Here is a 13,830-nt window from a genome sequence, read left to right as displayed (position 1 = left end):
GTAGAATACTAGTAATATTAGTAGTATTCTACAACACTCTTAGAGTCTAAGTGTTGTAGAATACTAGTAATATTAGTAGTATATAAGCAGTTTTCGATATATTCAAGGTAGGCGCACTTAAACGGCATGGCGCACTTCGAAAACTGCTTATATACTACTAATATTACTAGTATTCTACAACACTTAGACTCTAAGAGTGTTGTAGAATACTAGTAATATTAGTAGTATATAAGCAGTTTTCGATATATTCAAGGTAGGTGCACTTAGACGGCATGGCGCACTTAGAAAACTGCTTATATACTACTAATATTCGAAGTGCGCCATGCCGTCTAAGTGCGCCTACCTTGAATATATCGAAAACTGCTTATATACTACTAATATTACTAGTATTCTACAACACTCTTAGGGTCTAAATGTTGTAGAATACTAGTAATATTAGTAGTATATAAGCAGTTTTCGAAGTGCGCCATGCCGTCTAAGTGCGCCTACCTTGAATATATCGAAAACTGCTTATATACTACTAATATTACTAGTATTCTACAACACTTAGACTCTAAGAGTGTTGTAGAATACTAGTAATATTAGTAGTATATAAGCAGTTTTCGATATATTCAAGGTAGGTGCACTTAGACGGCATGGCGCACTTAGAAAACTGCTTATATACTACTAATATTACTAGTATTCTACAACACTTAGACTCTAAGAGTGTTGTAGAATACTAGTAATATTAGTAGTATATAAGCAGTTTTCGATATATTCAAGGTAGGCGCACTTAGACGGCATGGCGCACTTCGAAAACTGCTTATATACTACTAATATTACTAGTATTCTACAACATTTAGACCCTAAGAGTGTTGTAGAATACTAGTAATATTAGTAGTATATAAGCAGTTTTCGATATATTCAAGGTAGGCGCACTTAGACGGCATGGCGCACTTCGAAAACTGCTTATATACCACTAATATTACTAGTATTCTACAACACTTAGACTCTAAGAGTGTTGTAGAATACTAGTAATATTAGTAGTATATAAGCAGTTTCCGATATATTCAAGGTAGGTGCACTTAGACGGCATGGCGCACTTCGAAAACTGCTTATATACTACTAATATTACTAGTATTCTACAACACTTAGACTCTAAGAGTGTTGTAGAATACTAGTAATATTAGTAGTATATAAGCAGTTTTCGATATATTCAAGGTAGGCGCACTTAGACGGCATGGCGCACTTCGAAAACTGCTTATATACTACTAATATTACTAGTATTCTACAACACTTAGACCCTAAGAGTGTTGTAGAATACTAGTAATATTAGTAGTATATAAGCAGTTTTCGATATATTCAAGGTAGGCGCACTTAGCCCATTTAGATACAGTGCAGGGTGATCTCCACGAGAAAGACTTCACAAATTTATTTAGTAATAAGCCACAAAGAGACCATTTCAGGTCACATAGTATACTATCCATATATTTTATATATAAATAATTTATATAATATAATAATTAATATTTATTATTAATAATTTATATATTTTAATTTTATTAATTTTTTTTATTAATTGTATATATTTTTTGCACATGTTCCGTATCAAAAAGGTACAAAAGGAACCCTTATGGTGCGACTCTGTCTGTCTGTCACATCGCTAAATATCTCGAGAACCACTTAAGTTATCGATTTGAAATTTGGAATAGTTATGAACAACGCTAGCCCAGACACATTGAACGTATAATTTTTTTTTATGAACTATGGAAAATGCCTAATATGAAGAGGGGGCAAAATTTCAAAGTACGTCACTAGGACATATTTTTCTTAATTTTTCATAGAGAAAAAAAAAAAGATTTATAAAGGAAAATTGGATTTATAAAAAAAAATACAGTTCCTTCCCCCCCCCCCCCCCCTATCTCCGAAGTTTACCGACGATTTTTGTACATAATATTAACATTACTATAAATTTTACAGGAAAAATATAATCAGACACCTCTATCTTGTTAACTTTTTTTTTAAATTAACAAACAACCTTTCCGAATTCAGTTTGCAATTTAACCAACTTTACGTATGTTTTTTACACCTGCAATTTCTATGAGATTACATTAAATACACCTTTTTTAAAAATAAAAGATAATTTTTTGAAATCGGTTCACTTGATAGAGAATTATCCTCGAAAAACCAACATACGTGCATTTGACGTGTAAATATGTTGTGTTTATAAATAAACGAAATGAAATGAAATTACATAGCGCAAATTAGTTAGACAATTTGCCGATAGATGGCGCTGTACTCAAATATACTTAATACTTAATTATACTTTATTTTGCTTTATAGTTACACGAGATAATGCAAAGTTTGTACGGAACCCTCGTTGCGCGAGTAAAACGAACTCGAACTTGACCGGTTTTTTTTAAGTGAATCAAGTCGAATAAAATGGATTACTGGAGCGATATTTTGATTTTAGAACACAATATTATATAGCTTGTAAGTTCTCTTTTAAGTAAACATGTATTTGTTTTGTTCTTATGGAAATAAATTCTTTAAACAGAACTGACACTGATATTAAAGCTGTCATATTACGAAATGTCATTATATCACTCCAAACGTCCGCCAGTCCCATCACGGTGATAAACGACTTTGACTTTGAAACTTCCAACAGACGTTTCATGTCCCCCGTCGGCATCGCCCCTTTTTTAACCTTGACCGATAAATTATGCTGACTTGACTTTTCCCACCGCTAGAGTTGGGCCACGCTGTCATAGTATAAGCACAAAATAAAAAATAAACAGAAGGTCCGTTCTCGCTGTTCTTGAAAATAAACACCTAAACTTGCCCGACTCACTACGGTTGCTTCTGTATTAATTTCGAATTTTAAAACCGGCCAAGAGCATGTCGGGCCACGCTCAGTGTAGGGTTCCGTAGTTACTCTTCCGTCACAATAAGCTAAACTGGAGCTTAAAGTATAGTCAATTGTTAACCAAGGGATGAAACGGTACCTTTCACGCGAGTTAAACAAATAGGCAAATTTGCATAATCATTACCTAATTAAAGTGTCTTTTTACTATGAAGGGAAAACTTTTTGCGATAACTCAAAAACAGCTAAACTGATCATGTCCACTATAGTTTTCATTTAATGTCTTTCTTAAGCTCTACTTCCACGATTTTTTTCATATTTTTTGGACCTATGGTTCAAAAGTTAGAGGGGGGAGACACAATTTTTTTTTTCTTTCGGAGCGATTATCTCCGAATATATTCACTTTATCAAAAAATGTTTCTTGAAAACCCCTATTAGTTTTGAAAGACCTTTTCAACGATACCCCACACTCTAGGGTTGAAGCGAAAAAAAAAATTCACCCCCACTTTACGTGTAGGGGAGGTACCTTAAAAAAAAAATCTATTTTATTGTACGACTTTGTCGGCTTTATTGATTTTTATATCCATGCCAAATTTCAGCTTTCTAGCACTAACGACCACGGAGCAAAGCCTCGGACAGACAGACAGACAGACAGACGGACATGGCGAAACTATAAGGGTTCCTAGTTGACTACGGAACCCTAAAAAGGCAAATATAGCCGTTACTGAGATTTTGGATCCAATTTGAATTTAGGTTTTAGACACAAAAATACGGCAAACAAATTAATGAATTCCCCAATGGCTAAATGAAAATTATGAATATTATTAGGAAAAACCAATGTTTTCAACTTTGGGAATCAAAAAAGGTGAATGAACACTTTATGACCCCTGTTTCGTTGAAATAGCTCATAAAAACGGTTCAAAAAGTCCATTACGAACTCCCTTGAGAATAATAATACCTATTGCCGTGGAGATTATACGTCTCTGTAATATTCTATAATATACTTGACTTTGGATATATACTAGTTATGTACTCTTAGTTTATAAGACTGCTAGCTTAACAGTCTAGACGCGATTGATTGATTTAGTATAAATTTCATTTTGACACTTAGAGAGACTTTACACCTCCAAATCTTATTAGTATTAAGGTGAGGTTGGGGAAGTGCGCCATGCCGTCTAAGTGCGCCTACCTTGAATATATCGAAAACTGCTTATATACTTACTACAAATATTACTAGTATTCTACAACACTCTTAGAGTCTAAGTGTTGTAGAATACTAGTAATATTAGTAGTATATAAGCAGTTTTCGAAGTGCGCCATGCCGTCTAAGTGCGCCTACCTTGAATATATCGAAAACTGCTTATATACTACTAATATTACTAGTATTCTACAACACTCTTAGGGTCTAAGTGTTGTAGAATACTAGTAATATTAGTAGTATATAAGCAGTTTTCGAAGTGCGCCATGCCGTCTAAGTGCGCCTACCTTGAATATATCGAAAACTGCTTATATACTACTAATATTACTAGTATTCTACAACACTCTTAGAGTCTAAGTGTTGTAGAATACTAGTAATATTAGTAGTATATAAGCAGTTTTCGAAGTGCGCCATGCCGTCTAAGTGCACCTACCTTGAATATATCGGAAACTGCTTATATACTACTAATATTACTAGTATTCTACAACACTCTTAGAGTCTAAGTGTTGTAGAATACTAGTAATATTAGTGGTATATAAGCAGTTTTCGAAGTGCGCCATGCCGTCTAAGTGCGCCTACCTTGAATATATCGAAAACTGCTTATATACTACTAATATTACTAGTATTCTACAACACTTAGACTCTAAGAGTGTTGTAGAATACTAGTAATATTAGTAGTATATAAGCAGTTTTCGATATATTCAAGGTAGGCGCACTTAGACGGCATGGCGCACTTCGAAAACTGCTTATATACTACTAATATTACTAGTATTCTACAACATTTAGACCCTAAGAGTGTTGTAGAATACTAGTAATATTAGTAGTATATAAGCAGTTTTCGATATATTCAAGGTAGGCGCACTTAGACGGCATGGCGCACTTCGAAAACTGCTTATATACCACTAATATTACTAGTATTCTACAACACTTAGACTCTAAGAGTGTTGTAGAATACTAGTAATATTAGTAGTATATAAGCAGTTTCCGATATATTCAAGGTAGGTGCACTTAGACGGCATGGCGCACTTCGAAAACTGCTTATATACTACTAATATTACTAGTATTCTACAACACTTAGACTCTAAGAGTGTTGTAGAATACTAGTAATATTAGTAGTATATAAGCAGTTTTCGATATATTCAAGGTAGGCGCACTTAGACGGCATGGCGCACTTCGAAAACTGCTTATATACTACTAATATTACTAGTATTCTACAACACTTAGACCCTAAGAGTGTTGTAGAATACTAGTAATATTAGTAGTATATAAGCAGTTTTCGATATATTCAAGGTAGGCGCACTTAGACGGCATGGCGCACTTCGAAAACTGCTTATATACTACTAATATTACTAGTATTCTACAACACTTAGACTCTAAGAGTGTTGTAGAATACTAGTAATATTTGTAGTAAGTATATAAGCAGTTTTCGATATATTCAAGGTAGGCGCACTTAGACGGCATGGCGCACTTCCCCAACCTCACCTTAATACTAATAAGATTTGGAGGTGTAAAGTCTCTCTAAGTGTCAAAATGAAATTTATACTAAATCAATCAATCGCGTCTAGACTGTTAAGCTAGCAGTCTTATAAACTAAGAGTACATAACTATTATATATCCAAAGTCAAGTATATTATAGAATATTACAGAGACGTATAATCTCCACGGCAATAGGTATTATTATTCTCAAGGGAGTTCGTAATGGACTTTTTGAACCGTTTTTATGAGCTATTTCAACGAAACAGGGGTCATAAAGTGTTCATTCACCTTTTTTGATTCCCAAAGTTGAAAACATTGGTTTTTCCTAATAATATTCATAATTTTCATTTAGCCATTGGGGAATTCATTAATTTGTTTGCCGTATTTTTGTGTCTAAAACCTAAATTCAAATTGGATCCAAAATCTCAGTAACGGCTATATTTGCCTTTTTAGGGTTCCGTAGTCAACTAGGAACCCTTATAGTTTCGCCATGTCCGTCTGTCTGTCTGTCTGTCTGTCCGAGGCTTTGCTCCGTGGTCGTTAGTGCTAGAAAGCTGAAATTTGGCATGGATATAAAAATCAATAAAGCCGACAAAGTCGTACAATAAAATAGATTTTTTTTTTTAAGGTACCTCCCCTACACGTAAAGTGGGGGTGAATTTTTTTTTTCGCTTCAACCCTAGAGTGTGGGGTATCGTTGAAAAGGTCTTTCAAAACTAATAGGGGTTTTCAAGAAACATTTTTTGATAAAGTGAATATATTCGGAGATAATCGCTCCGAAAGAAAAAAAAAATTGTGTCTCCCCCCTCTAACTTTTGAACCATAGGTCCAAAAAATATGAAAAAAATCGTGGAAGTAGAGCTTAAGAAAGACATTAAATGAAAACTATAGTGGACATGATCAGTTTAGCTGTTTTTGAGTTATCGCAAAAAGTTTTCCCTTCATAGTAAAAAGACACTTTAATTAGGTAATGATTATGCAAATTTGCCTATTTGTTTAACTCGCGTGAAAGGTACCGTTTCATCCCTTGGTTAACAATTGACTATACTTTAAGCTCCAGTTTAGCTTATTGTGACGGAAGAGTAACTACGGAACCCTACACTGAGCGTGGCCCGACATGCTCTTGGCCGGTTTTAAAATTCGAAATTAATACAGAAGCAACCGTAGTGAGTCGGGCAAATTTAGGTGTTTATTTTCAAGAACAGCGAGAACGGACCTTCTGTTTATTTTTTATTTTGTGCTTATACTATGACAGCGTGGCCCAACTCTAGCGGTGGGAAAAGTCAAGTCAGCATAATTTATCGGTCAAGGTTAAAAAAGGGGCGATGCCGACGGGGGACATGAAACGTCTGTTGGAAGTTTCAAAGTCAAAGTCGTTTATCACCGTGATGGGACTGGCGGACGTTTGGAGTGATATAATGACATTTCGTAATATGACAGCTTTAATATCAGTGTCAGTTCTGTTTAAAGAATTTATTTCCATAAGAACAAAACAAATACATGTTTACTTAAAAGAGAACTTACAAGCTATATAATATTGTGTTCTAAAATCAAAATATCGCTCCAGTAATCCATTTTATTCGACTTGATTCACTTAAAAAAAACCGGTCAAGTTCGAGTTCGTTTTACTCGCGCAACGAGGGTTCCGTACAAACTTTGCATTATCTCGTGTAACTATAAAGCAAAATAAAGTATAATTAAGTATTAAGTATATTTGAGTACAGCGCCATCTATCGGCAAATTGTCTAACTAATTTGCGCTATGTAATTTCATTTCATTTCGTTTATTTATAAACACAACATATTTACACGTCAAATGCACGTATGTTGGTTTTTCGAGGATAATTCTCTATCAAGTGAACCGATTTCAAAAAATTATCTTTTATTTTTAAAAAAGGTGTATTTAATGTAATCTCATAGAAATTGCAGGTGTAAAAAACATACGTAAAGTTGGTTAAATTGCAAACTGAATTCGGAAAGGTTGTTTGTTAATTTAAAAAAAAAGTTAACAAGATAGAGGTGTCTGATTATATTTTTCCTGTAAAATTTATAGTAATGTTAATATTATGTACAAAAATCGTCGGTAAACTTCGGAGATAGGGGGGGGGGGGGGGAAGGAACTGTATTTTTTTTTATAAATCCAATTTTCCTTTATAAATATTTTTTTTTTTCTCTATGAAAAATTAAGAAAAATATGTCCTAGTGACGTACTTTGAAATTTTGCCCCCTCTTCATATTAGGCATTTTCCATAGTTCATAAAAAAAAATTATACGTTCAATGTGTCTGGGCTAGCGTTGTTCATAACTATTCCAAATTTCAAATCGATAACTTAAGTGGTTCTCGAGATATTTAGCGATGTGACAGACAGACAGAGTCGCACCATAAGGGTTCCTTTTGTACCTTTTTGATACGGAACATGTGCAAAAAATATATACAATTAATAAAAAAAATTAATAAAATTAAAATATATAAATTATTAATAATAAATATTAATTATTATATTATATAAATTATTTATATATAAAATATATGGATAGTATACTATGTGACCTGAAATGGTCTCTTTGTGGCTTATTACTAAATAAATTTGTGAAGTCTTTCTCGTGGAGATCACCCTGCACTGTATCTAAATGGGCTTTGTAAATATCATCTCGCTTTGTGTGGTAGGACACAGCACAGCGGACGTCATTCCAGATCTAGAGCAGAGCCCAACTGGGGAAGTACCTCCATCTTACAGAAAACCGCAGCCAAATAACACTAGACCCTACTCTTAGTGTTGTGAGGAAGGTTGCCAGAGCTCAACGAGGCTGCGGAGTGTTAGGGTCGGCAACTTGCATTTAACTCCCGTGGAGTTGCAGGCGTACATAGGCTACGGAGACTGCTTACCATCAGGTGGGCCACATGCTTGTTTACCACCGATGTAGTATTAAAAATAGGTTATTTTGGTCATGCTATTGACACCCTTCAAAGGTGTCAAACCTTCATGTTCATAGCCGCCATGGTAAAATTTTCAAATTTGAGTGTTATATCAAGAATTTGCTATCGAGGCAACATATGAAACAGATGTTATTTTTTCGTGTTTTCGGTGCTTTAGTATGTATAATTTTACAACTAATTTATACCACTAAAAAGAAAATATTTTAATACAAATACAATTTATTCTATCAACTAACCACGACCACGACCAATGAAACCTGTGCCAAAACGTCGGTAATTAAAGTTAATAAAATAAATTCGGTATAGTCGGTTATTAATATTTAATGTTATTTAATATGTGTTCAAAACGTGAAATTTATAAATGTTTTATAAAAAAATCTACCTGTATTCATTGAGATATATGTCTTTGCCTAGTTTTCTAAAACTAAGCCTAACAGCCTAACATAGATCTGTCACACTACACCTGCACTGCGGAGGCTTGCCGTGAAAAATGCACTCTGCATTGCGAATGATGCACCCTAAATACATTGTCCAAAAGAGAGGTACCTATGGGCACTGTGAACCAGAAACAGACCCTCAACAACTCCAACATCATTTGAGGATGCCTCGTAGAGGCGAAATACATGTCGAGTTTTGTATGTGGTTTGTTATATTAATTTGCGTATTTAGGTTTCCGGATGGGAGGGTGGGAACATTAATTGTATTTAAAAATACGCAAGTAAGTATAACGGGTTAGCATTTGACTAGCACGTTATTATTTCGCGGATTAGTAAAGTAATATTTTTGTTTTAATTATCATAATCAATTTCTTTCTTCAAAACCTGATTGACGCCGCGCCTAATCACCGTATCAAGTGGAATTCCGCCATAGTAAATTAAATGGGGTATAAATGTGGAATATTTTTTAAGACATAAGTACCTTAGAATGCTTATTGTATATGTCGCGCGTGGATCTGGCTAAGGTTCAGCTCGTAGCCTCTTGGAGCGGGTTCAGCAGCAATAATGTAACGACGCCTTTAGTTTTAAATACTTTTAATGACCAACTAGTACATTTGGTACAAAAACAGAATAAAGTAATTATGTATTAAAAAAAGGGCACGTATGCGTGCGTCTATTAATGAGGCGAATAGCGAATGCGTGGAGTGGGGTTCGGTTCCTCCGTGGCAACATCCTGGGCCAATCACAGGGGCTGTAAATGACGTGATATCGCCGCTGATTGGCTGCCGATGATGCGATATGTGTACGGTAGGCTGCGTAAGTTGCATCGGGTACGGTCTCCCACATAAGTTGCATTGACATACTCCCGGCCTTGGAAACTGGTGGTTTACAAAACGTGATAATGGGACTGATGACGTGGCTAACAGTCTGGCTGAAGAAGCGGACACAGTTTCGAGAAAGCGCGTCTCACAGTTCCTCCAGAAGGCATCCTTACGTCGGCCACTCTCGAGACGCCGTCCTTGCCTGGATACGTTTTGACGATTCGGCCTAAACTCCATTTTAGCGGGGGAGCATTGTCTTCCTTTATGACGACAAGCGTATTTTCTTTGAGGTCATCAGACTGAAACCTCCATTTTGATCGGGCTTGTAACTCCGTTACGTACTCTCGCGACCAACGACTCCAGAAATGCTGACGAAGCTGTTCGACTCTCTGGTAACGCGTTAACCGATGCTCAGGAACGTCGCTCAGGCTAGCGCACACAGGTGCGGTTAGCGGACGACCAATCAAGAAATGCCCTGGACTAAGCGGTAAAAAATCGTTGGGGTCAGATGACATAGGAGTAAGTGGTCTAGAATTAAGCAAGGCCTCAATCTCGGTCAAGGTCGTGCTTAATTGTTCAAACGTCAAATGTGCGTTGCCTACAACGCGTCGCAAATGGTATTTACAACTTTTAATACCTGCCTCGTATATCCCACCGAAATGACTGGCGTACGGCGGGTTCATGCGAAATTTAATTTTCTGAGACAAGGCGTACTCTTGTATATCGCCAGATATACTTGAAAGAAATTTTTCAAAATCGTTCATTAGTCCGACAAAGTTTTTTCCATTATCGCTTATTATTTCAACAGGTTTACCCCTACGCGATATAAAACGTTTTAATGCTAATAAGTAACCATCAGACGAGAGGTCACTGACCAGTTCTAAATGAATAGCGCGCGTTACTAAACATACGAATAAACAAATATATGATTTTATTAATTTCGCACCCCTACCTTTGCGATTCAAAACAAGCACTGGACCACCATAATCCACGCCGCAGTATATGAACGGATACCCTGGTTCCAATCGTTCGCGAGGCAGATTGCCCATGATAGGTGTCAATGTTTGACCTTGCATCCGTTTGCACATGACACAATCATGAACAATCTTTCGTGCTAAATTTCTAGCTCCTACTGGCCACCAGGTTTCCTTTATAGTAAACAACAACAGCTGTGGCGCCGCGTGCAACAGTCGCTTATGTTCGAAACGAAATAATAGCACGGCTAAATAATGTTTACACGAAATTAAAATAGGGTGTTTTTTCTCGTAACTAAACTGGCTAGCATTTTCTAAACGGCCGCCTACTCTTAACACATTCGTGTTGTCAAGAAATAAATTTAATTTAGTAAGGCTTGCACCGTGTTTGTTTGTTAACAGCCGTTTACGTGATAAGCAATTATGCACATCTCGGTATGACTCATACTGCGCCAGCCTGGCTAGCAACAGAACGGATTCATTCAACTCGTCTACACTTAAAAACCCAGTTTTTTTGCTAAGTTTATTGCGCGCATTATAAATAAATCGCAAAACATACGCCGCGGTACGCTGTAAACGATTGAATTGAGAAAATCTATGGAAAGGAAAACATCCCTCATTGTCACGATTAGGTACACAAACAAGTGAAACATTCGCCTTTAGCTCGGGCAAATCGTCATTATTTTGGTTATTTTTTAAGTCAGAGTTAGGCTCGAAATTAATATCGCGAAGGAACTCTGGGCCTTGTCCCCAAAATGTAGAAGACCACAACGAATTTAACGGTCGAGATCGCGAGATCAAGTCAGCGGGGTTGTTTTCACTTCTTACGTGATGCCAGGGATGATTTTGCGTTAAATCGTGTATTTCGGTAACCCTATTTTGTACAAACGTTTTAAGTAAGTTAGGTGGCGTGCGTAACCAACCTAGGACAATTGTGGAATCGGACCAAAATACTACTTTGTTAAACCGACTGCGAAGTGAACTATCTATTTTTGCATATAGTCGTGCCGCTACTAGCGCCGCACATAATTCTAATTTTGGCAGGGTCACTGGTTTTATTGGGGTCACCTTCCCTTTTGCGCATAATAACCTGACTGTAACACTGTTATCATTATCGATAGCGCGAACATAAGCGCACGCTCCGTACGCGGTTATAGAACTATCACAAAAAATATGCAACTCTAAATGTTTAGGGTTGTCATTTAATACGTAACGCGGAATGCGAATTGACTTTAAATTCGAAAGATCAGCGACAAATCGTGTCCATGTTTTTGCGATGTCGTTCGGGACCGGGGTGTCCCAATCGGCCTTTAACATCCACAACCTCTGTAAAAGTACTTTCGCGATCATAATAGTTGGGCTAAGCAAGCCGAGAGGGTCGTAGACTTGAGACGAAACCGACAAGATAATGCGCTTTGTTATCGGCTTAGAATTTATTTCAAATCTAGTGTGATAAAACAATTCATCAGAGCGGTTGTACCATCCTAACCCTAACGTTTTATTTTGTACGTTTTCACCTAATGATAACTCTTTGGACGAGTCCGTCGATTCGGTAAATTCATCAAAATCGAAATTAAAAATACATTTATGCAATGGAAAACATCCCGACTGCAAGACCCTGACGACCTTTGTGCAAATTTGTTTTAATTTATCCTGGTTAGGGTTGCCACAAATAAGGTCATCTACGTAAAAATCATTGTTAATTACGTTGGCTATTTCAGGGTCATCACACTCTAGCGCTAACTGCTTAAGGCACCTACAACTTAAAAACGGGGCGGAATTCGTGCCATAAGTCACAGTTTTTAATTTATATACTTGCAGTGGGTCAGACGGATTTTCCCGCCAAATAATTAATTGCAAGTCGCGTTGTTTCTCGTCAACCAATACCTGGCGGTACATTTTTTCGATATCCGCACACGCCACGTACTTGTTTTCCCTAAAGCGCAATAGTATGGATAACAAATCGCCCTGTATCGCGGGGCCTACTAATTGCAAATCATTAAGTGAATATCCCGACGTGGACGCACAACTACAGTCAAAAACAACCCTTAATCGTGTAGTTTTGGCGTTTTCACGAAAAACGCCATGATGTGGCGTAAAGTAGTGTGGCGTACCATACGAATCTACTTGCTCCATGTGACCTAAGTCGCAATATTCCTTAATGAAGTCGCTATACATTTTTTTATAATTCGGATAACGTTCTAACCGTTTCTCTAATGCGAAGAATCTATGTTCGGCTTGTTTGCGCGTATCGCCTAAAATCTCAGGTGACTGTTTGAACGGAATGCATACACAGAACCTACCGTCGTCGAGCCGTTTTGTGGTCTGCATAAACAAATCCTCACAGATACGTTCTTCCTCACTGCGCGATTCATTAACCCGTTGACTTATCGGCGCGTCTTCGAGTTCCCAAAATTTACGTAACTGCTCGTCTATAGAAACTTCCATGTCTATAGTTTGCATGAAATTACATACAACGTTAGGTTTTGTTGTATTTTTGCGCGTATTATAAGAATTATATGTACGCCCGGATACGAACCAGCCCAAATGCGAATTTTGCATAACCGCTCCGTTACCTAGGCGAATAATACCTTCTTGAATCACGTCCCAATATATATCTGCCCCTATTATAAGGTCTATCGGTTTTTTTTCATAAAAATTGGGATCCGCGAGCACGATTCCGTCCGGTATAACGAATTGTTCTTTGCGCATATTAAGGTATGGCCGCGGGGGGGTTACGCGTGGTAATACTAAACACTTAATGCGAGTAGAATAAGTGCTAGTTAAGGATTTAATGCCAATATCACAAAATCGCGTGTGCTGTGAGACCGGCACCTCCCCGACGCCAAACAAGCTTCGTGTGGACTGTATAACGCGCGTATTTAATTTATCGCATAATGATTGAGATATAATGCACCGCTCGCTTCCATTGTCGAGAAGCGCGCATGCCTTCGTAAGTTTACCTAAATCATCGACTATTTCAATGATAGCGGTTGTCAACAAAACCGGTTCATCGAATGATGCCTGTGCGCATTGGACATCTGTGTTTAAATCAGCCACCTGACCGTTGTCAATGTGTGCGTGATTTGTTATGGAATAATTGCTGGATTTAGCAGTGGAAATATGGGGCTCATTAGGTTTATTT

At 37.0% G+C, this 13,830-nt stretch overlaps 1 protein-coding gene across 1 annotated transcript; it reads right to left on the bottom strand.

Annotated features, from left to right (window-relative positions):
- Nucleotides 1-9,467: 9,467 nt before the first annotated feature.
- On the bottom strand, nt 9,468-12,307 carry LOC133517360 (uncharacterized). The gene has a single exon (XM_061850654.1). It carries the CDS (start codon nt 12,033-12,035, stop codon nt 9,810-9,812), a length of 2,226 nt encoding a protein of 741 aa, XP_061706638.1. The 5' UTR covers nt 12,036-12,307; the 3' UTR covers nt 9,468-9,809.
- Between the last annotated feature and the right edge of the window lie 1,523 nt (nt 12,308-13,830).

Source organism: Cydia pomonella, chromosome 4 (genome assembly GCF_033807575.1).
Source record: "Cydia pomonella isolate Wapato2018A chromosome 4, ilCydPomo1, whole genome shotgun sequence".
NCBI lineage: Eukaryota > Metazoa > Arthropoda > Insecta > Lepidoptera > Tortricidae > Cydia > Cydia pomonella.
This window is presented reverse-complemented; position numbering and strand designations above follow the sequence as displayed.

Bases quoted from the DNA above. Each gene is read 5' to 3' on its own strand.
- LOC133517360 (XM_061850654.1), bottom strand. From the start codon at position 12,035: ATGATCGCGAAAGTACTTTTACAGAGGTTGTGGATGTTAAAGGCCGAT.